A 21,874-nucleotide genomic window follows, 5' to 3' on the forward strand; every position below is an offset into this window, starting at 1 on the left:
AACTTTAATGAAATTGCTATTTAAATTTGTACATTTCTTGCAATTGTGTAAATTCTTCACAAGAGGCTATTTCTGCCATAGTTTAACCTATTTAAATTACAACACACGCATATTCAAAAGGTAGTCTACTACATAACCAGAATTACTTTGTTGATAGACAAATTTTCATTATTAATTCTGTGATGTGGAGCTATCTATACGTACACACGTAACCGTATATGTCGTCTACTAGCGCCGCCCTTTAGGCCGCATTGCCCAACTGCAGCATCAGCAAAAGCGATGATGGATAACGGGTCCGTTGCTTTATCACTACACAAACCCTCTACCCACCCCTCAAGCACCTCTCCAACCGTTTTGATTTAGAGGTATGCGATAATAAAAACAGAAAAGGCTGTTTTTATTTAAATGTTTGCCATGTGGAAAAAAATCCCCGCCTTCTAAGCCCAAACACAAGCTGCTAACGCTAGCCGCGCTAACCAGTTTATAGCCGCTTCTCCTCGCCTCTCTTATTTATCTGCTGTGTTTGGAGGAAACCAAGACGATATTATAATGTAATATGATATGAGAGCTGTGTGTTTAGTTATTGTAATGGTCTATAAACCAGTTGTTAGGGCGATGTATGCCTCTTGTTGTCATAGCTGCAGTGTTAGCATGTGAACAGATCACAGGATACAAATCAACATGACTGCATTAAAAACCTAAATCTGAGGATTATAACCACAAATCAAAGGATAAAAGCACATAATTCAGAGGATAAACGTCGCTGGTTTGATGCTGATTAACTCCGGATCACCTCCTGGCTGTTTTGCTCGTGCAACATCAACAAACAGGTAAACTGGGAATCAAGTGGGGAAAAATACACAGATGCTTTGAGCTTATTGTTAAGAAAAAAAAGACACCACAGTTGAATACGGTAAAACATAATAATAATAACAATATCAACATAATTCCCCAGTTGATTAACTACACAATTATTTATATTTGAAGTTGAAATATTTAAATTCTAAATATGCTTTTTAATATTATGTTAAATGTTTAAATATGCAAATGATGCATTATTCAATTAAATATTAATGAATTTGCTATTGGAAAAGGCCAGGTTCAAAATTTCATGTTTTTAATTTCGTTGACATATTAGTTAAAGATGATACAGATAGGATTTTATATATCTCTTTTTATCACTTCATAAATACTGTCAGCAGAAAAAAACATATTTTTAGGAGTTAAATGTTACGATATATGAACAAACCCACCTGTAAAACCTTCAGAATATTGATGGTAATACAACTGAAATGTGTGGTGTATGCATTGCTGCTGAAGTGGAGATTTCTGGCTCAGTCCAGGAGAAAAAAAATCATTTTATGTATTGTAAATTAAGTCTACAGACGCAAGTAGATAAAGTGTAATAAAAGAAACATGTAAAAGTGTATTTTGTTTCTTTTCTTTCCACTAATCTCAAGACATATTATGGAAGCAAAATAGCCCAAAATTACAATATTAATCAGTGCAGGTTTTGCCTGCAGTGTCTTGCCTTATATATCAAACAGAAGAGTTTAAGATTGATTATTGCTTTTGTTTTCATAATAAACTGCTCCTTTCCATCTATATCCTATGAAAAATGAGTGTATATTGTAATACTGTGTGTTTCCACAGTGACTCACTGTCAGCGGGGCATGTGTGTATGTTCCAGAGCAGCTGGGGGGAGATGACCGAGTCTGTCCCTCCCGCGCTGAGTTCATCATGGGGCCTGATGTGCCCCTGCTCAACGACTACAAGCAGGAGTTCTTCTGGAAGCGTTTCCCTCAGACTATCTTAGGGGGCCCGAGGCTGAAACTCGGTTACTGCGCCCCACCATACATCTATGTGCACCAGCTGGTGTTATTCCTGACGCCATGGCTGTTGGGAGGCATCGGGACCCTCCTGTACCAGCTGAGGGTGCTGGATGAAGCCTGTGCGGGCGTTGTTTCGGGTGTGTTGATGCTAGGTGTGGGTGCCACCCTTCAGGGACTGGCACGGTGTATGGCACGTAGGACCGGATTGGTACAACGGCTGCCTGCTGCCAGTAACATCCTTGCAGATGAGGAAGAGGTGGAGTTTACTCACTGCGTGGCCCCTGAGACGGTACGATTTGTAGTGCCTGGAAAGAGGTTTGTGGGTAATATAGTTTTGCACACCTTTCTTGCCGGCGCACTCTGTGGGTTGTCCACATGGTACCTGCTGCCGGACAGACTGAGCAGCCTGTATGGGCACCCGGGTCCAGGACTGGGAGCTGTCATGCCTTTGTTTGCCCTGAGCTGGGTGACTGTTTGTATCGGGGAGTATTCGCTCATCGTCAACACAGCTACAGAAACAGCAACGTTTCAGCCGCAGGACACGTATGAGATCACGCCGCTCAACAGACCGCTCTACATACTCGCTTTCATCGCCGTGGACCTGGCTCTAAGGTACAAATCCTACAATTCACCACTACTCTCTGACAGCGTATAGGTCAATGATAAATAGGGTTGGGTATCGTTTGAATTTGAACGATTCCGATTCCGATTCCAATTCCTTGTTTCGATTCCGGTTCTTAACGATTCTCGATTCCGATTCTTTTAAGAGGTATAGGGTCAAAAAAGTTTAGATCAATTTTAATTCTATGAATTTTTTACTTTTTATGAACTTTACTATGAATTTCTCACAGGGCTGTTTTCAACTACAGTACAATATAAATATCAAATCTATTTTAAACAATTTTTTTAGGATATTTTAAATGAGCTAGCTAACCAACGGTCTTTCTGAAGGAAATAGTCTGACCTAAATGGGCTATCAGGTAAAATAGGCTAAATAAGGTTGTTTACACTCATGTGTAAATGTGTTTTCATCATTTATTTATTTATTTATTTTACGTTCGCCGGCATCGCGCGCAGTTTTCAAACGAACGAGCAGAGGACGAGAGAATATGGTTGTAACTTGCAAGATACCGAAGAATAAGAAAACATCATATAAGTACGTTTTTAAAGTTTAACGTCAGGGTTGTTTGCTCTGAATACATTTTATGAGGCACTGTGAGTTAATAGGGGAACGTGAGTAAAATGAATCCGATCGCTCAAACCACTTCAGGAGGTGGCCTGGGCCGCATTCCAGACGAAACTGGACAAGTGTAAATGCATCTGGTTGTTGAAACCACATATGTAAATTGTCCTCCTCCCAAAAATGCAAAAAAAATAAATAAATAAACGTGTGAGAGCGTGTTATAGGCTATGTAATGTAATAGCCAGATACGACGATACTGGAACACGCGCGTCACCGCAGATGAGAAGCTGAGCATCTGTTCATTAAGCCAACGTGCAAACTATCGCAAAGTAAAGTGAAAGTAAGTCGCAGACGCTTAACACATAATCATCATCATTAAAAGTAAAGAAAGAAATGATCTTACCAGGGCTGTTGTCACTCTCTCTTATTGCGGTCTTTGATTTTGAAATTAGCTGATGATCAATAAAATGCAGCTCATATCTGTTGCTTTCAGTGACGTGCACAATCTGCATATAGCGCGGGAATTGAAGATCGGATTTAAATCCGTTTCGCAAAAACACATTTATGTGACCAGGTGTAAATGGAATCGTTTTGATTAATCAGATAGCTATCCAATCTGAGAAAACGCATGAAGTGACCAGGTGTAAACAGCCCCTAACAGCGGTGTCTTCTTCCGGTCGGCAGACTGGGAATCGAAACTAGGAATCGAAATTTAAACTTTTGAACGATTCCGGGAAAATCGCAAAGCTAGTCCCGGTTCCAATCGATACTCGATACTCGATACCCAAGCCTAATGATAAATAAGTCTGCAACCTTAAATAAGGAAAGAAAGCAACCTTAAAAAAATTAGTTTGAAACTTTTTTTTTTAATTACACTACTGTTTAAAAGTTTGGGGTTAATAAGATTTATTTTTATTTTTATTATTTTTAAAAAAGAAATCTATTATGCTCACCAAGGCTGGAAAATGTAACTGGGATAATGTAAAATCTGAAGCTGAAAATGGCAAAGCTGAATTTTCAGCATCATTACTCCAGTCTTCAGTGTCACATGATCCTTCAGAAATCATTCTAATATGCTGATTTGGTGCTCAAATTTTTGAAAACAATTGTGCTTCTTAATACTTTTGTGGAAACCATGATACTTTTTTTTTTTAATCAGGATTCTTTGATGAATAGAAAGAACAGTATTTATTTTAAAATGGAAATCTTTTGTAACATTATAAATGTCTTCACTGTCACTTTTGATTACTTTAATGCAGGGTTCACCAATCTCGGTCCTGGAGGGCCGCTGTCCTGCAGAGTTTAGCTCCAACCAGCTCCAACACACCTGTTTGAAAGTTTCTAGTATGCCTAGTGAGACCTTGATTAGCTGGTTCAGGTGTGTTTAATTGGGGTTGGAGCTAAACTCTGCAGGACAGCGGCCCTCCAGGACCGAGATGCATCCCTGCTTTAATGCATCCTTGCTAAATAAAAGTATGCATTCCTTTAAAAAAAATCCTTACTGTCCCCAACCTTTTGAGTGTATATCAAAAATGTTTTCCTAAGAAATAATTTGCCAAACTACTTATGAAGGCTTTTTCCTTCATGATCTTTCTGCCCCCCACAAAATACTAAAGGGGTCATGAACTGCATTTAAAAAAGATATATATTTATAATGTTTCCTGAGACGCACTTATTAATTATATAACGCACTTTATATGATATTAAAAAATTATAAGAAATAAAAGGCCATTGGAAGCTCTGTTTGAAGGGGCGTGTCTGCTGTGAGAGTAAACGGCCACTGCTATGATTGGCTAACATCTTTGCATATGAAATAAGTGTTACATTTGGAACTCTCTCGAAATCTTTTACTTTTTTTTTTTTTTACTATTACAGTTGTCGAGATTAACTAATCATGAAAAGTGTTTTATAGCATTATATTTAGATCTACTGACGTGGGATGAAAGGTTGCAGCGATGAGCATTGTAAACAATTGACAGACATGTCTGTTGTCTATAGATGCATGATCGCTCACTGTATATAATTTAATCACAATTTAAAAAGCATATTATTTTCATGCTACTAAGAAACAATGTGAAGTTGACTGTTTAGTCACTGGCTTGATTTGCTGACGCATAAACAGCAACATACGATTTTGAGACAAAGAATGTCTCATTACAATCATTACATATCAGATTACATATCAGATATCACTGATCACAGGTTGGGCATTATAATTGACATGGTTACTTATATGTTGTGGCTTTAATGTTGTGTTCATATGATACAGTAAAAGTCTGTTTGCAAAGCTTGCACCGAAATTGCAACTGATTTACCAAATTCTTAGTTCAAGAAATTCTTTGAATTCTTAGTTTATCAACCCTTTAAAATAAATATTCTGAAATTAAAAACCTGCTCATCATAGAAGATGTGTATGTCATTCATTGTATGTATGAATTACATTTTAATTTTGTTTTTTAATAAATTAATAGATTACAGACAAAAAAAAGTCTGAAATATATATATATTTTTTTTTAAATTTTTTTTTTTAGACTGTTATGATGCAACCTAAACTTATGAGGACTGATAAACCTAATGTTTGAATGTGAATGTAAAGGGTCATCTCCCGGATCTCATTCTCTCTCTTCTCTCAGGTTTTCAGGTTCTGGTGTGATGGAATTGCAAGTAGCAGCTCAGGTGCTTCACGTGTTGTTTGTGGCTCTGCCGGTGCTTTGGGCTTTGGGAATGCTCTCTCCGCTGGACGCTCTTCTGCTGTGGGCCATGGAACAGACCTTGGTGCACGGCCTGGGTGGGTCAGCCATGTCCACCAACATCAGGTGAGCACTGAACCCTTCTCTCACTGGTTCCTTGTCTTACATTACTAAACTTTAGACCAACTTCACACTCAAAGAATCTTTAAATAACTCGGTTCGGATCAGGTTAAGATAAATCTTTTTATCTTAAGCATACTGTACTTTTTATACTGCTCCTTTGTGGGTTAATTTTTAAAAAGTAAGCATATGTAAGCTTAGGGTTGCCTACAATGATTGTATGAGGATTATATTAAAGAAACCGAGGTGGAGCAGTGCAAGTGATCTATTTTGTATGTCAAGAGTAAAAACCTTTATGGCTTTACTGAGAAATTTGATGTATAAATTTAGTTGCCGGCTGGATAATTCTCAGAATGCTATTATTATGCTGTTGTCAAACCCTAAGCAAAGTGTGCTGCGATACCAGTCATCTATGAGAAAGTATTGGCATAATTGTCTATTTTAAATGTATTGTATGTAATTGTGTGTAGGTTGATGTTTGTTTTTTCTCTAATGGACCTTGAGTCTGGAAATAAAGTTGAATTGAATTTAAACCTAAATTTAAGATTAATATATTTGAATTGCATATACATTTTCCATCCATATGTAATTTCCATCCATTTTCAAGGATTACCTAAAGAATCTACTAAACTTAACATGATGCATATTTGTCAGTCATATACGTAAATGAAATATAAGACCTAAAATGAAATAAAACATTTCTGTAATAGTACTTGTAAACCTATTATGTTTTAAATACATAATAACCAAGTTCATATATGTATCATCAATCAATCCAGTTTGTTTGTCTCATAATAAAATCAAATAGATGCAAATAGTTAATAAACTATGCCATGATTTTTTTTAATTGCAGAAATCTTACCCATTTCATTTATGTATGACTGACTACCAGTGCATCACATTGTGTTGATTAGTTTGTTTATGATAAAACCGTGTAATCCAAATGGATGAACATTTTATGTAATTCAAATACATAAATCTTACATTGAGCGCATGAAGTCTGGTCTACATTAGTGTGAAGAGCTACACACTTTGTTCAGACTCAAAATCTTTTGCTTTTCTTTTTTCCTTCAGGCTCTTGGTGATGTTTCTGTCATCCGTGTGTGTTGCCATCTGTACCTTCTTCATTCCCTCCTCATTGGGTGTGGTTCTATTCACCGTCGCCATGGGTTACCTCCTCAGCCAGGACCTAACCCAGCTGCTGGTGCTCCTGAAGGGAACTTCTCCAACCTTGGGTCTGGGCTGGTGGGGGCTTCCTCTTTCCCTGCTGTTAATAATAGGAGCCTTGACTGAGGCTGGACTCCTTCATCAGCTGTATCTCATTGACCGAGGGAATCTAACGTTGGATGTGAACTCTGTAGAGCATTGGGAGTCTTCTGTGGGACCTCCAAGCCCACAAGAGGTGATCGGCTGGCTCCTTATTGCTCTGTTTCTCATCACCCGTCTGCTGAGAGAGCTCCAGGGAGCTTGCGTGCTGGGAGGTGCCATGCTCAACCCACTCTACCCCAAACGGGTCATGACTGCCCAGGCTTTCAGGCGGAAGACTCGTGGTCTGCGTGTCGGAGGAATCATCCGGAGGATCTTATTGAACCTGGGTGAGGAGATATTTGCACTGTACCAACCAAACAATCCTTTGTCATATATGTGCTTTCTGTTTGCCAGTACGGTCTGTTGGAGTGAGATGTTGTTTTCGCATTGATAACACATTAGAGCTGAGAGAATTGTGATCCTATTTTAAATTAGCATTTTATCCAGAATTGTGCAGCTCTAAAACACATAGCAATGCATGATATATTGATACAATATCAGTTATCTTGTTCGATTTTTTTTTTTTTTTTTTTTTTTACATTTATTGCTATTTGTCAGTATTGAGTATGTAATGGTAAATATTTATTGTGCATGCACATTTTCCTTATTTTAAAATTTAAATGCCATTTGCTATGATCTAACACGTAAATCTTTAAAAAATAATTTAATAACACTGTTTAGCAAGTCTCAAAATGGATTTTTTTTTATTGTACATTGTAATGTTGTGATGCTTAAATTAATTTTAATTGATTCATTGATTTTAGTAATAGTATACTACAAAATAGTATATAATTAATTATATATATATATATATATATATATATATATATATCAGTATTGATCAGAACTTTTATATTGGTGCATCAGTTCAGTTTAGTTTTTATTGCTCTGTTTTTCATTTATTTATACAGAATAGTATAGAATTCATAAAATATATTACAAATTATAATTATACTACATAATTTATATATTTCTATTAATTGCTTGCTAACACATAATAATGCCTTTATGTGTGTATTTTGATGTTAATGTTCATATTTGACTTTACAGTGAGTCCATTGGCTATGATTGCTTTCTTGTCAGTGGATGAATCTCTAGAGAAGCTGCACACGGCCTCTCTCGCCATTGGCTTTACGCGGGCATTCAGAATGGTAAGAGAGTTTATCAGTAAACCATCTTAAAGCATTATGAGGTCATGAACAGAACTATTTGCCCCTTAATCTTTGACCCCTGACTCATTGGGCTTTGTACGGTAGGTGTGGCAGAGCTCTGAGGCTGCTCTACTGCAAATGGTGCTGGTGGTGATCATCAGACTTGCAGGGGGGCACAGAGTCACACGCTGGCATGAGTTGGGCACTACAGTGCAGCTGATTCTGGTGAGCCAAATGTAACTTGATGCCTTTACTGTAATTAAATTGCAGGGACGTTTGTGTAATAACCTTTTTCTTGCAGGTCTCCTTGGTTGTGAATCGTGTGTCACAGTTTGTGTGTAAGCTGAGTTTCGCTGTTACGGTGTTGATTACATCCTGGACGGAGAGTAAACAGCGCCGTCAGTCAGCGGGCACTTTGCTGGCACTCAACGCTGCTCTGTGCCCTCTTCTGCTGGCTGTTGTGGCTCTCTCTGCCCTTCTGTCTGCCCCTCTGCTTCCTCTCTTCACACTACCTGTGTTCCTGGTGGGATTCCCCAGGCCGCTCCGCTCGTGGCCAGGCACCCCAGGCACCGCCTGCCCTTGCCCAGATTCTGTTTATTACCAACAGCTCTGCAAAAGACTGGCATCGGCTCTCAGACCTGCACTCGCTAATGGCGCATTTGGTGAGTGACACCCGCTGAAAAACACGAGTATCCTGAATCTCTATCATGTTGTAAAGATCAAAGTGCAGTCAAAAGTGACAGTTAATACATATTACATTGCTACAATGCAAAAAAAAATTCCTAAATACAAAAAACAAAAAGATTGTTTCCACAAAAATATTGTGCAGCACAACTGTTTTCAATTTTGATAATAATAAAAAAAAAACACTAAGTCAGCATATTAGAATGATTTCTGAAGGATCATGTGACACTGAAGACTGGAGTAATGATGCTGAAAATTCAGCTTTACCATCACAGGAATATATATATATATATATATTGTTTGTTTTTATTATTGCTGTAGAGTACATGTTAAGGAACCTGATTAAATATTGTTAAAGCAATTTTAATTGAAATTTGCAGCCCTAATATTCATGCATCTGGTTGCAGGTTCCTGTACTCCGGGATCTCATTACCTCGGTCGCTTTCAGGGTCGACTTCTGTGGATCTCTGTTCTAGAGAGAGGCTACGGCTATTGCACTGTCAACATTAAGGTATACCTGCTTTCTTGCCTTCGCTCTGAAACAAATTAAATGCTTTATTTGGAGGTCTACATAACACAAGTTTATGAATTCTCATTGGCTACCATGTTTCACCACAGGGACTGGAACTACAGGAAACATCATGCCACACAGTGGAGGCTCGGCGTGTGGATGAGGTTTTTGAAGGAGCGTTCGATCACGTGGAGCGGCCCGGCCAGTGTTTCCGACTATTGAACCCTCACTGGGGTAATGCTCTGACCCCTTGCTCTATGTTGCCTGTCAGGGTTTACTCTGACGCCCAGAACGTTCTAACAGGAATCATTGACTCGCCTGACCACCTGCGTCAGCTCAACTCTGACTTCCTTAAAACGCTTATCTGGATTTTATTGCGTTACTGTGTACAGGAATTGACACATGGTGCTCCGCAAACAAAAGGTCAGTCTCTACAGACCTCTGGACGCAAATCGCAAAGCTCCCAGCATGCCGTGCCCTCTGAGCCAGATCCGGCTGTGGTCACAGTTGCCATGGGGTCTCAAGTACGCCCTGAATCCTCCTCATCCTGTCACTTGAGGGGGCCAGACAGCTCCAGCCTCTCATCCTTTGCTGAATGGTCGGATGAGGACGATCTCTTCGGTCCCGTCACCATGCGGCGACCGATGAGAATGATGGTGCGGACAGACGAAGGGCAGACCGAGTTAGGGTTGGGAGTGTCTCTTCCAGGTTCTGTTGAAATCCACAGCCTGTATGAGAGCATGGCCCTTTCTTCTCTCCCTACCCTTAGACCTCTAGGTCTGGGTTTGGGACTTGGCCTGCCCATCGTAGATAAAGGGAAAGATAAAATCCCTGCACGCACTTCGACCACCGTCCCGAGTAACTCCCAGCCTCTCCACTTCACTAGCCCTCACTCAGAGCTCTTCTCTCTGCCCTCAGAGTGGCGGACCGCCCAGTTGGCTTCCTCCAAACTCCAGGTACTGCGACCCTGCTTCCCAGAGGCCTGGTTCTGCTTCTGTTTGTCCCAGCTGGTGGTGGAGAGCTTTGGGGAGGGAGAGTTTGAGCAGGTGACACTGGGTTTGCAGGAGGACCGTGCCCTGCGGGAGCTTTACACCCAGGTGGTGCTATCATGCTGTGTGGCGCTAGGGGCAGATGCTCAGATGTTCAGCCCCAATCTGCTGTTTAGGCTGTACTGCGGGGACGGCCCCTGGACCGAGGGACTTGAGTGGCTCCGAGCCAATAAAGAGCTGCATCAGCTCACGCTCAGGGCTTTCAGGTAACAGACAAGCAAGACTCAGTTCACATTTTACATCAGAAAGGGGCCTTTTATCAGCTGCATTTCCTAAAACGTGCCCACTGTTGATTCATTCTGTGTGCAGGTACAGTGTAAAACTGTTGGTAGACCAGGCATCTCTTGGTCCGGTAGAGAGTCTGGATGAGCTCTACACAACTTTACAGGATTACCATAACAACTGGTTCATCGGCCTGGTAACAGACCACAGTTGGCAAGACAGTGTTGTACAGGAGAAGCCCTTCCTATTCTCTCTCGGACATGACCTCACCATGGTAAGCACCATATTTACTGGAATGTAACCATGGCTACCAAACATTAACTGTTAGACTGTGTCATAATCTGGTGTGATGCAATAAAAAAAATCTCTTCTGAGTAAATTAGTCATGTGTTTGTCAGAGCGTTTTGACGCTCTGTTGCTTCTTACTACTGTGAAATTGTGCTTGCTAGGTCTGGCCTGTAGTGTTGGAATTCTGCTGAGTACAGACAAATTACTTATCGCGTCTGGTTAGGAGGACACAGTGTTATATTGATACTATATTGAACAATATATTTGTACAATATTACATATTTAGTTTATTTACCGGTATCAGTCAATATTGGATATTTAATTGTTAATTGGATATAAACATTACTTTTCCAATTTTTTTTCATTCAGATAATCTTTGCTGTCATCTAAATCACATATAGTTTAATTTGATTAATTTAATTATGATAGAATTGGATTAATTTATAATTTTAAATATTTAATAATTCTGTTGAATGTAATCTTGAAGTAAATCTCAAAATGAATAAAAGAAAATTCATACCATACATTTGTAATATTGTGCTGCTTTAATAAATATATTTAGCATTTAAAACAAGTGATTTTAGTTTAAAAATAAATAGATTTAACATCAGCCATTTATTGGTCATAACATGAAAATAATTATCAGCGTATCGGTATTGACTAGAAGTTTAATATTAGTCTCACTCTGCTCTTCATACATGATAATTTTCTATAAATTTAATTTCTAAAAACGTTTCCATATGATCATTTACAGATGTGGTATACATTTTCTGTTTTTTTTCACAGGGGGCGTATACGAGCCGTGTGTTGTCTCTGCAGGAGAATCTGGTCCAGGTGGGAGTTTTGAATGAGGAGGGTGTGAGGGGCCAGTGGGCCAACCTGTCATGGGAGCTTCTGTATGCTACGAATGACGACGAGGAGCGCTACAGCATACAGGCCCATCCTGTGATGCTGAGGAACCTGACCGTTCAAGCAGCTGACCCACCTCTGGGATACCCCATCTACTCATCTCCGCCCATCCACTTACGCTGCTTATGATCGCTACCTGCCCCACCTTTCATTTGTGCCAGCACACACACTGATGCCACCTTCACATGAATTTCATAAAGTCTGCACACAGTGAGTTATTTTATTGAACGTATGAAGCATTTGAAATTGCTACAGTTGTAGTGACATTTGGCTTCTGAAAGAAATGCATGAATTGTTGAACGTCAGCAGAATGAAGTAAATGGGATCTGTTTGACGATCAGCAAAATCCTCTCCACACATACTAAAACTGTAAACTCATTCAGACAGAGCCCAGATTTATTATTTTCTCTGGGAAGTGTATTCTATTTTATCAACAATGGACCTCTGGATGTCCTTGACTGAATCTCACCTCACGCTGAGCTTCCATTTCACTTTTTTCCCCAATTTTATTTTTTATTTTTCCGCTTCCTTGTTAAGCATCCTTCAAGAGCCTCGAAAAAAGAAAGAGGAGAAACAGGAAAACCGTTGCCCTTTTAAATAGCCTGTTTGTCAAATCTCAAGGATGTGCCTTGGTCACTATTTTCAGTGGTTATGTTTTTTTTTGTTTTTTTATCTGACCACCTTGTGTTATAAATATCAAGGTAAATTGGCTCATGCACCTTTGTTCATCCTACTTGGGCTCAGTCTTTGTATGGTTGTGTAATTGAATGTATAGAAAAAAATACAGATGTTTTATATAAATCATTTACCATCAGTTTTGTTCACACAAACTTGAATTGTTACAATATTAATTCCTATTTATAACATTTTAATACAGAAAACACAAAGAATACATAAATCAGCTTTTTATTTTAATAAAGTGCCATTAGTCTTTATTTATACAGCAAGCAAAAAATGTAAGGTGTTTTCATATTCAATGACATATTGAAATAGTCTGACACTCTTCAGAAAGTTCTGGACTCGAAAACTTCCCGGGTCTTTCTGCAAAGGAATGCACAAATCCCTGATTCTTGAAATGAGATTTTCAAGTTGTCTTGACCTTTGGCTTGCTGAAGTATGCGGCATCTGCATCCTAGGAAAGAGAAGATGATTCCCAAAAGATATTATTGTAATTGTAGTAATTAAACCAGTTCAGGGATCTGTTTCCAGCAAGCTCCCAGTACTCACCAGCCCGGCTTTGAAGTTCTGCACACGTTTTCTGCCTAGAAGTTTAGTTGTGTACCAGGCCAGAGTGGGAGTGTACTGCCACAAATAGCAGAAGAGTAGAAAGGGCTGCTCAGCAATCCACATCTCTTTCACATGGTTGGCCAGACCGACCAGAGTGAGGTGAACACAGCGCTCTGTAGACATCTTATGTGTCTGATCACCAGCTGTTGCCACAGGCTACAGACAAAAACAAGTAGCCTACTTTTTAGTTCAGCAAATGCAAAACACACTAGGTATTAGGTTTGCTACGATAGTCGGTGTTACACGGTGTTCAGTCGCAACACCGGTTTCATCACTTGCCCACCGCGTTTTTTTTTTCCTTTTTTTTTTCAGTTTAAAGCGTTAAAAATATTTAACGCAGTATCCGGTTCTTATACTGGTTCGGTTCTTACAATTGATTGGTTGGGTCCTTACATGCGCTTCGTGAGGCACACTAGCACACACACGCAAGGTCTCTCGCTCCCTCTCTCTATACGTTCTTATCCTGGTAGACGTAGAATCAACAGCTAGATCAATGAGAAACCCTATGATTACAACGACCATCATTTGAAGTGTCACACAGTTCTGAAATTATCGTACATTATTGATCGTACATCGTACAGAGGTCAAAATTATCGTACAAATACGATAATTATCGTACATCTGGCAACACTAAGCTAACGTTAAGTGCTATCAAAGTGTTGCCGCGCGCCAGAGTGATTGAGTGCACGCACTGAGACGAGAGAGGTATGTATCAACTCGTCTTAATTAATGGAATAACAGTTTAATATGAAAAAACGGTGGAGTGTTCCTTTAAAGCTGCTCGTGAACCGATCATCTCTTCCATAGTTCATTTATAGCATCAAATAAACATGAATGAACATCAGAAGGGCTATGTTTTAACCGCGGAAAGATGCCAGTACACACTTACTCAAATTCAAATCTTCTAACTCTCCTGACTGCTTTGTCGGACAAAAATGGCGGATTATCGCCTGTCAATCAAACTCCGCTAATTTAAAAGTGAAAGTAAAATGCAAACTGCTGCACCAGCTTTTTATAGGCTAAGCGATGTAAAAAAAAGGAAAAAAAAGTCGATTAACCGGTGGAAGAATTTTATCACCGTTACATCTCTACTACATCTTGTTTTTATTCATTTTTTATTTCAGTTTTAGTTTTATTTCAGCAAGTTACCAACCAAGGCAACTTTTTTTTTTTTTTTCAGATTTATTTCACTTAACAAAAAACAACAACACTTGTGCAGGTACCTTGCCCAGCTCCTCTGTGATTGCGTTCTGAACGATGCTTGATACTACAGGTCCGGGGCAGATGGTACTGATCGTGATGTTTGGAGAATCAGCGAGTTCTGTTCTCAGAGAGTTAAAGAAACCCTGCAGAAACACAACAAATCAGGAGCTTTTTCTATCTTTTATGACCGTTTTCCAATGTTGCATAAGGGTAGGCAGATTCTCTGGGAATTCTGTCTACTATTTGCTCTCACCTGCACCGCATGCTTGCTGGCAGCATACCCCGTTGCCAGGGGCACCCCTACAAAGCCTGCAACGCTGCTGACGGTTGCTATGATACCACTACCACGGTGGATCATGTGGGGCAGCACCTGCTTAGTGATAGATACGGTGCCAAGGTAGTTGAGCTCCATAAGTGCCTGGTACACATCCACATCAGCCTCTATGCACAGCGAACGCTGGGTCCGGCCTCCGTTATTGATCAACACGTCTATCTGAAAATGCAGATACAGACATGCAAACATTTAGGGGGGAATATTCCTACTTAATATCACTGACCATTAAGGCATTTTATTGCTTGATGCTCATATAAGGTAGAGTATAAAGAACTAAAATTCATGAGGATAAATGATGCCATGCTAAGCAATTATTTACTGTACTCTACAAACTTGTCTCTGCAAACGTTTAGGTTTGCAAGTTTTAATGTCATGTAATGTAGGAACATTAGCTAACCGATGTATTTTATTAACTTAAAAAGTTAATGTTGATCATTAAGTGTGTACATCTCCCGGGGTGCTTTTATATTAATGCAACAATATTTTCACAATTTCAAATTTTCCAAGTTGCACGTCTCGTTTCAAGTCATGTTCTATTGAGGGGTTTTTCAATCTTTTAGATGCCACGGACCCCCAAATATGATCATCCCTGTGTGAGAGACTCCATCCTAAAATTTATAAGGCATCTGTCTTTTATAAACACCAATTTACACATAGAAACATTTATATTACGGTATTAATCTAAAATTAGTTTCAGTTAAATTATTATATTATACTCACTGTAGTAATGTGTTGTTATATGTAGTATTTATTTTTTGTTTAAATGTAATCAAAATGTTATTTTATTTACTTTAATCTAATTTAATCTATTTAATAGATTAATAACTAATATTTATTTTAATCACATTTTTATTTATTTAGATCTAATTTATTGCTTTACTAATTTATTTTAATCTTTAATTTTAAGATTTATTATTATTATTTATTTTATTTTACAGTTTTTTCTAGACTTTTCCACGGACCCCCTTTTCACTCCCTTGTGGGCCCCTGGGGGTCCCCGGACCCCAGTTTGAAAACCCCTGTACTATTGTATTGTTCCAAGAATGAATGTAGCCAGTGCATCATTAATATTCCTAAATATGATCTAATATTATGGTTAGTTAATATTTAATATTATAGTTAGTTAAAAGTTCATATTCTTTAGGTAGGAAAATTCAATCAAACTCAATATTAGGAAAATGTCAAAATTAACACTTTATTTCGGTGTCAGCACCATAACTGAAATATAAATTCAGAAGAAAAAATTAAATAAAAACACTACAAAGATTGAATAAGAAAAACAGATGGCATTTACATCACCAAAGTGCTTCTGAACTGCAGCAGTTTTTTCTTGATGTGATGCACGGTCCAACAAATCAAGTGGAAGAACAAGAATATCGCCATCCTTTAGAGAGGAGCGCTCTAACAAGAAAATACATTTCAGGTCAGTAGGTCACGGTGTGAATGCTTTTAGTACAAAACTGTAGTCAGATATTGCCAGCAAAGATACTTGTATACTCATTCAGGGCTCTACACTCTACAGCTCTGAAGGACGGACATGAATTATAGTGTAATTAATTGACCTCCTAGGTTTTTTTTGTGTTTTGTGTCTCAAACGTCTCTTGGGACTGTTCATACCCAAGCAAATGCGCTTCACCCTCTCCAGCTCGTTCTCCCTGCGGGCAGACAGCACCAGCCGAGCACCGAGCGCAGCGAGCTGAAGGGATAACTCCTCCCCGATGCCACTGGAGGCTCCGGTAATCCACACCACTTTGCCTCGCAACTTTGACTCTATGAAATGAAAACAAACAACAATGTATCTATAGACATTTAAACAACGTATTAATTATATAATAATTAAGTAATTAAAAACAGTGAATAAAGCCGGTATAGTAATGAAAGGAATGCAAGAACAGAGTGGGTATACTTATTTAGTAAATAGGACAGTCTTAGAAAAGGTGCTTTTTCGTGTTTTTTTAGGGTACCATAACCATATTGAAATTAAATGAAATCGAATGAAATACCATATTGTCTAAAAAATTAAATGCTATCAAAACATTTAAATTTAGCTGAACACCGCAGGTGTTAGTCTTTCAATTTGATTACGATATATATAAAAGGGGAAATAAATTTGTATTGAAATGTGTTTGGTTGTTTTATTGCATTTTGAATGTGAAATTAACTGTTGTGTCAAGATGAAATTTGGTAAGGAGAACTGTGTGAAGAGTTTTGAAAAAGTGACCCAAGTATTGAGAAACTTGGCCTAGCAATTGCCAATTGTAAAAAGAAAACTGTAATAAAATGCATTGCACAATATCAAGCTCAATTAATACATAGGTTCTTATTAAAGGCACAATATGTATTTTTTTTGCTTTAAAAATATAAAAAATCACTATATCTATGTTATATATTTTTTAAAGTTGTGTATTTACATTATCCCGACAGTTCCAATTAACTTCTAAATCCAGAGAAATTAATATTTTAATTCGAAGACACGGACCGTGTCTTTATTTCCGTTATGTCGCAGTCAATGGCGTCATATCCGCGTTGTCCCTGGTTTCCGCTCGTGCTGCCATGGTAACCAGAGCTATGAACCAGAGCCCTCTGATAGTAACCAAGACGACAGACGTGGACCACTGTAGTTCGCAATGTCTATTTGCACGCTGTTGTTGTTTCGTTCAAACATTATGGACCATGGCAAGCAGACTTTGGATAAAAAAGGAGAACTAAAACGAGAATCAATATCAGCGCGGTGTTTTCGAGATGCCGAGAGCTCCCATAGACAGTATATAAACGAGAGCTCCACGCCCGAGTCTTCGACCGCTCCTACATGTACTTTATTAAACAGGTGAGCACATTTACATAAAACTAATCAATGTTATATAGTTCAACAATGATAAAATGTCAGAATATGATCTGTATGTTATTCTAATGTTGATCTAGCTTAACGTTACTGCTAACGTTAGTCTCATACAGACAAACTAACACATAAGTTACATTTCAACACATTCAAATGCAGTTTAGTGTGCTAGTGTAGTGTTAGACCAAGTGAAACAGCGCTGCGTTACCTCACAAGTTTAATTTGTCTAATAAACTGACCTGTGAGTAGTAATTCTGCGTGTAGTTCGGTAGAATGAAATGTCCATATTCCTTTTATATCCGCGGGACTCGCGTCGCGTTTGGAGCTGATAGCTGTCTCTTAGCAATCCCGAACTGCTTCATATCATAGTCATGACAAAAACATCGATGTATTCAGTCATCCATAAACATTATTAGATCGGTCGGCTTGACGTTGACGACAAGATCCATAATTCTTAGCAAATGTTGCGTCATCAAACTACGCCTTTGTTATTGTAAATAGGTTAGCGACCCCTAGTGGAGAAAAAATCCCATACTGTACATTTAACTTGGGTGATAGTTCTATACAATTTGATATTAAAAACAGGCCTGTGTGATACTACAAAGTGCTTAGAATGAGAATTGCTAATGCAGTTATCCACTTTTCAGTTATCAACTTATGCACATTGTAATGTAGCTTATTTATATATTAGTGCTGTCAAATCAATTAATTGTGATTAATCGCATCAAACATAAAAGTTTGTGTTTATAGAATATGTGTGCATATATATGCATACATACATGTGCATATATGTTTGTGTGTGTGTGGTTCAGACAAAATGTCATTTTTTGGTCCCCATGAGGAAAACTGCTTATAATTCATAAGTGATGTTTTTGAAAATGTAAAAATGCAGAAAGGTTTCTGTGATGGGTAGGTTTAGGGGTAGAGTTAGTGTAAGGGGACAGAGTATACAGTTTGTACAGTATACAAATCATTGTGTCTATGGAAAGTCCACATAAAACATGAAAACAACAACGTGTGTGTGTGTGTGTGTGTGTGTGTGTGTGTGTGTGTGTGTACTTGTACAACTATCTTTGTGAGGACCAGTTTGAGTTTTAGACCATTGGAGTGAGGACATTTTGGCCGGTCCTCACTTTCTGAGACCCCTTTAAAGGCCTGTTTGAGGATCAAGACTTGGTTTTAGGGATAAGGTTATAATTAGGTTAAGGGTAGGTTTAGGGTCAGGGGTCAGGTTAGGCACTTAGTTGTGATGGGTAAGGTTAGGGTAAGCGGCTAGAGATTGCATTGTGTCAATGAATGTCCTCATCAAGATAGATGTACAAGAATGTGTGTGTGTTGTTAGGTAAAAGTTGGCATCAGACTTTCGTAAAACACTTTTTAAAAGTTAATACTTTGCTATTACTGTACTTGTCACATATTTCGACAGTGACATCCACACACCCACACAATGTGCAGCAATGTTGCAGCAATGTGTCATGACTCTCATTTGACTTTGTTGCTTTATAGCATGAATTGATCGATCTACACAGTAGTGCATTTACCCTGAAAATGTATTTCAATGTAGGCTATTAAAAAAAAAAAACTGCCAACAAATTTCTAAGCGAGGTTCATCATATATATATTACCTGGTGTGCTGCCGAACCTCTCCGCCCATAATAAAGTCAGATCAGCGTCGGCGAAGATAAAGCGTATAAACTGCGTTAGTAAATAAACTGCGATCCCAGCGAGAATCACACAAAGCCAGCATATATCCATGATTTCTGCACAAGAACCGAGAAACTCCAGCTATTTCACAGAGTAGTATCTGAATGCACTGGTGAATCTTGCTAAGCGCAAGCGCTTCCGTGTGTGTTACGACATAACAGATTCGTTCGAAGTTCGAATCAACACTGCGGAATTCTGCTCAGTGCTCACGAGCACCACGACCCGGCAGAACCTACACGATTCAAAGCCTTCCGGGTTAATCTTCTTAATGGACCATATTTAAACAGCTCCACGTTCATTATAAAATTTGCCTGTCTGTCTGTCAATGTCATGCAAATGATAATGTCGAAATGGACGATAGATAGATAGATAGATAGATAGATAGATAGATAGATAGATAGATAGATAGATAGATAGATAGATAGATAGATAGATAGATAGATAGATAGATAGACGGATGGATATATAGATAGACAGACAGAAAAAAGATAGAATAGACAGATACAGAAAGATAGACAGACAGGCAGGCAGGCAGGCAGGCAGGCAGACAGACAGACAGACAGACAGACAGACAGATAGATAGATAGATAGATAGATAGATAGATAGATAGATAGATAGATAGATAGATAGATAGATAGATAGAAAGACAGACAGACAGATAGAAAGACAGACAGACAGATAAAGGCAGATACTGTAGATAGAAAGACAGATAGACAGATAGATAGATAGATAGATAGATAGATAGATAGACGGATGGATATATAGATAGACAGACAGAAAAAAGATAGAATAGACAGATACAGAAAGATAGACAGACAGACAGACAGGCAGGCAGACAGACAGACAGACAGATAGATAGATAGATAGATAGATAGATAGATAGATAGATAGATAGATAGATAGATAGATAGATAGATAGATAGAAAGAAAGAAAGAAAGACAGACAGACAGACAGACAGATAGAAAGACAGACAGACAGATAAAGGCAGATACTGTAGATAGAAAGACAGATATATAGACAGAGATAGATAGATAGATAGACAGATAGATATAGCCTAGAAAGACAGATAGAAAGACAGACAGACAGATGTATAGGCAGACAGACAGATAGATCTACCACTGTCCATATAAAGTAATAGTAAATAATATCTAAATATGCGATTTTAGTGTATTTCTGTTGTTATCAAAAATAATAAATTATATATAGGCCTATGTTTTATTTGTTAAATCAAATGTCTGATTAATTGTATTAATAACAATGTTTTTAGACATTATTTTATTAATCAGATATTATAAATAATTGCATTAAGCTGTGTGCATTCATTTCAGGGCTTAAGAAACCTTTTAAAAACAGCTTTCTGTTCAGTCTCAGAGTTAAAAATGACCAGGGCTTGACAGATGAAAGATGCAGGACTGATGACAGGGTGCATAGTGGTAAAAAAAATGATGTAGGCTACAGAGGAACTGATGAATGAACGACTGAGGAGGGAAGGATGCAGGGGTGATGACAGAATGATGTACAGGTTGAGGGATGTTACAGATGGAGGGATGATGATGTCATTCTTTTAAGTGCGCAGCCCTACTGAATCCACATCCGGGTCCTGTGCTGCTGCTGGTGTGCAGAGATTCGGTCCCGAACACAGCGGACCAAAACAGCGGTCAAACCCGACCCTTTACACCTTCTAATTACATTCAGGACGCAGAATAAATGGGAATGATGCATCCCTGGTTTAAACAGATAAGGGTGATCCTCTCGTTCACAGACTGAATGCAGAGCAAAACAATCCGCCAGCCTCTCTCTCTCTCTCTCACCACCGACGCGCTCCGTTTATATCTCTATCTTTCTTTTCGTCCTTTTCTTTTATCTGGCTTTTACCTCTTCCACTACAGAACTCGCCAGGACTTATTTTTAGTGGGTAAGTATCTGCGCTCTTGTAATATACCTATGTGAATGACAGAGCTAGCCTGTTAGCATGTGTGCTAAGGGAGTAGGCGGGTGTTGTGTGAGCTCAGTGGGCTGACCTGCTGCATGTAGCCGTCGCATGGTGCATTGAGGGCCTCAGGTCTGACAACCCAAGCCCGAGGCTTCACAAGGCCCTCTCGGTAGCATTTAGCCCGTCCTACCCCACACATTAGCAGTGAGAACCTGCCAGATCCTTAATTCATTCTTTTTCCCGATTACACGCACTAACCTATTTAACGTCGTCGAATCATTACAATCAAACTGAATTAACCCAAACGTCTGTGTTAGCATGAAGCTATCGTGCTACTATGCTCGCGACACCATGACGTAATGCGGAATAGAGAGGCGCGTGAACATGCGGCAGGTCTGCACGCGCAGACTTTCAGTTCAGTGCTGTTCAACAGTGCAAAGAACAAGGGCGAATAACATTGATTTCCCATATCTGATTGTAAAACGTGAGCGTAATCTAGCAGTAAATCCACTCTGCAGTTAGATCGGATTTACAGAGTGTGTACCTGTCAAACAGTGTTCAAGGCTGGTGTTTGTTTGGTGTTCAAGAGTGTGCTGTGATTGATGTGAGTGGCGAACAATGGTCA

General features: G+C 38.9%; 3 protein-coding genes across 10 annotated transcripts in view; 2 read left to right on the plus strand and 1 right to left on the minus strand.

The window, feature by feature from the left end:
• Window positions 1-255: 255 nt before the first annotated feature.
• Window positions 256-12,176, plus strand: pcnx4 (pecanex 4). 2 transcript variants are annotated; one of them, XM_084093042.1, is made up of 11 exons: window positions 256-830; window positions 1,654-2,444; window positions 5,649-5,831; window positions 6,900-7,420; window positions 8,184-8,284; window positions 8,390-8,509; window positions 8,586-8,946; window positions 9,376-9,479; window positions 9,587-10,734; window positions 10,838-11,024; window positions 11,825-12,176. In XM_084093042.1, exons 2-11 carry the CDS (start codon window positions 1,741-1,743, stop codon window positions 12,074-12,076), a joined length of 3,681 nt encoding a protein of 1,226 aa, XP_083949168.1. In that variant the 5' UTR covers window positions 256-830; window positions 1,654-1,740; the 3' UTR covers window positions 12,077-12,176. The 2 variants fall into 2 exon arrangements, with proteins under 2 accessions (XP_083949168.1, XP_083949169.1); XM_084093043.1 differs by having other exon boundaries at window positions 304-365.
• Window positions 12,177-12,837: 661 nt separating this feature from the next.
• dhrs7 (dehydrogenase/reductase (SDR family) member 7) lies at window positions 12,838-21,625 on the minus strand. Of its 2 annotated transcripts, none has more exons than XM_084093051.1 (7): window positions 21,338-21,625; window positions 16,389-16,541; window positions 16,066-16,172; window positions 14,691-14,930; window positions 14,458-14,580; window positions 13,175-13,390; window positions 12,838-13,079 (listed from the first exon to the last, which is right to left on the minus strand). In XM_084093051.1, exons 1-7 carry the CDS (start codon window positions 21,357-21,359, stop codon window positions 13,032-13,034), a joined length of 909 nt encoding a protein of 302 aa, XP_083949177.1. In that variant the 5' UTR covers window positions 21,360-21,625; the 3' UTR covers window positions 12,838-13,031. The 2 variants fall into 2 exon arrangements, with proteins under 2 accessions (XP_083949177.1, XP_083949176.1); XM_084093050.1 differs by lacking the exon at window positions 21,338-21,625 and adding an exon at window positions 19,236-19,545.
• ppm1aa (protein phosphatase, Mg2+/Mn2+ dependent, 1Aa) overlaps window positions 20,823-21,874 on the plus strand; it is a 34,026-nt gene continuing 32,974 nt past the window's right edge. Inside the window, exon 1 of one of the 6 annotated variants that reach the window (XM_084093044.1) lies at window positions 20,823-21,231. The gene's annotated coding sequence lies outside the window, so the exon portion shown is untranslated. The remainder of the gene's footprint in view (window positions 21,232-21,874) is intronic. The other 5 variants (XR_014603546.1, XM_084093045.1, XM_084093048.1 and 2 more) reach the window with 5 other exon arrangements.

This window comes from Abramis brama (assembly GCF_963993115.1).
Source record: "Abramis brama genome assembly, chromosome: 19".
Lineage (NCBI taxonomy): Eukaryota > Metazoa > Chordata > Actinopteri > Cypriniformes > Leuciscidae > Abramis > Abramis brama.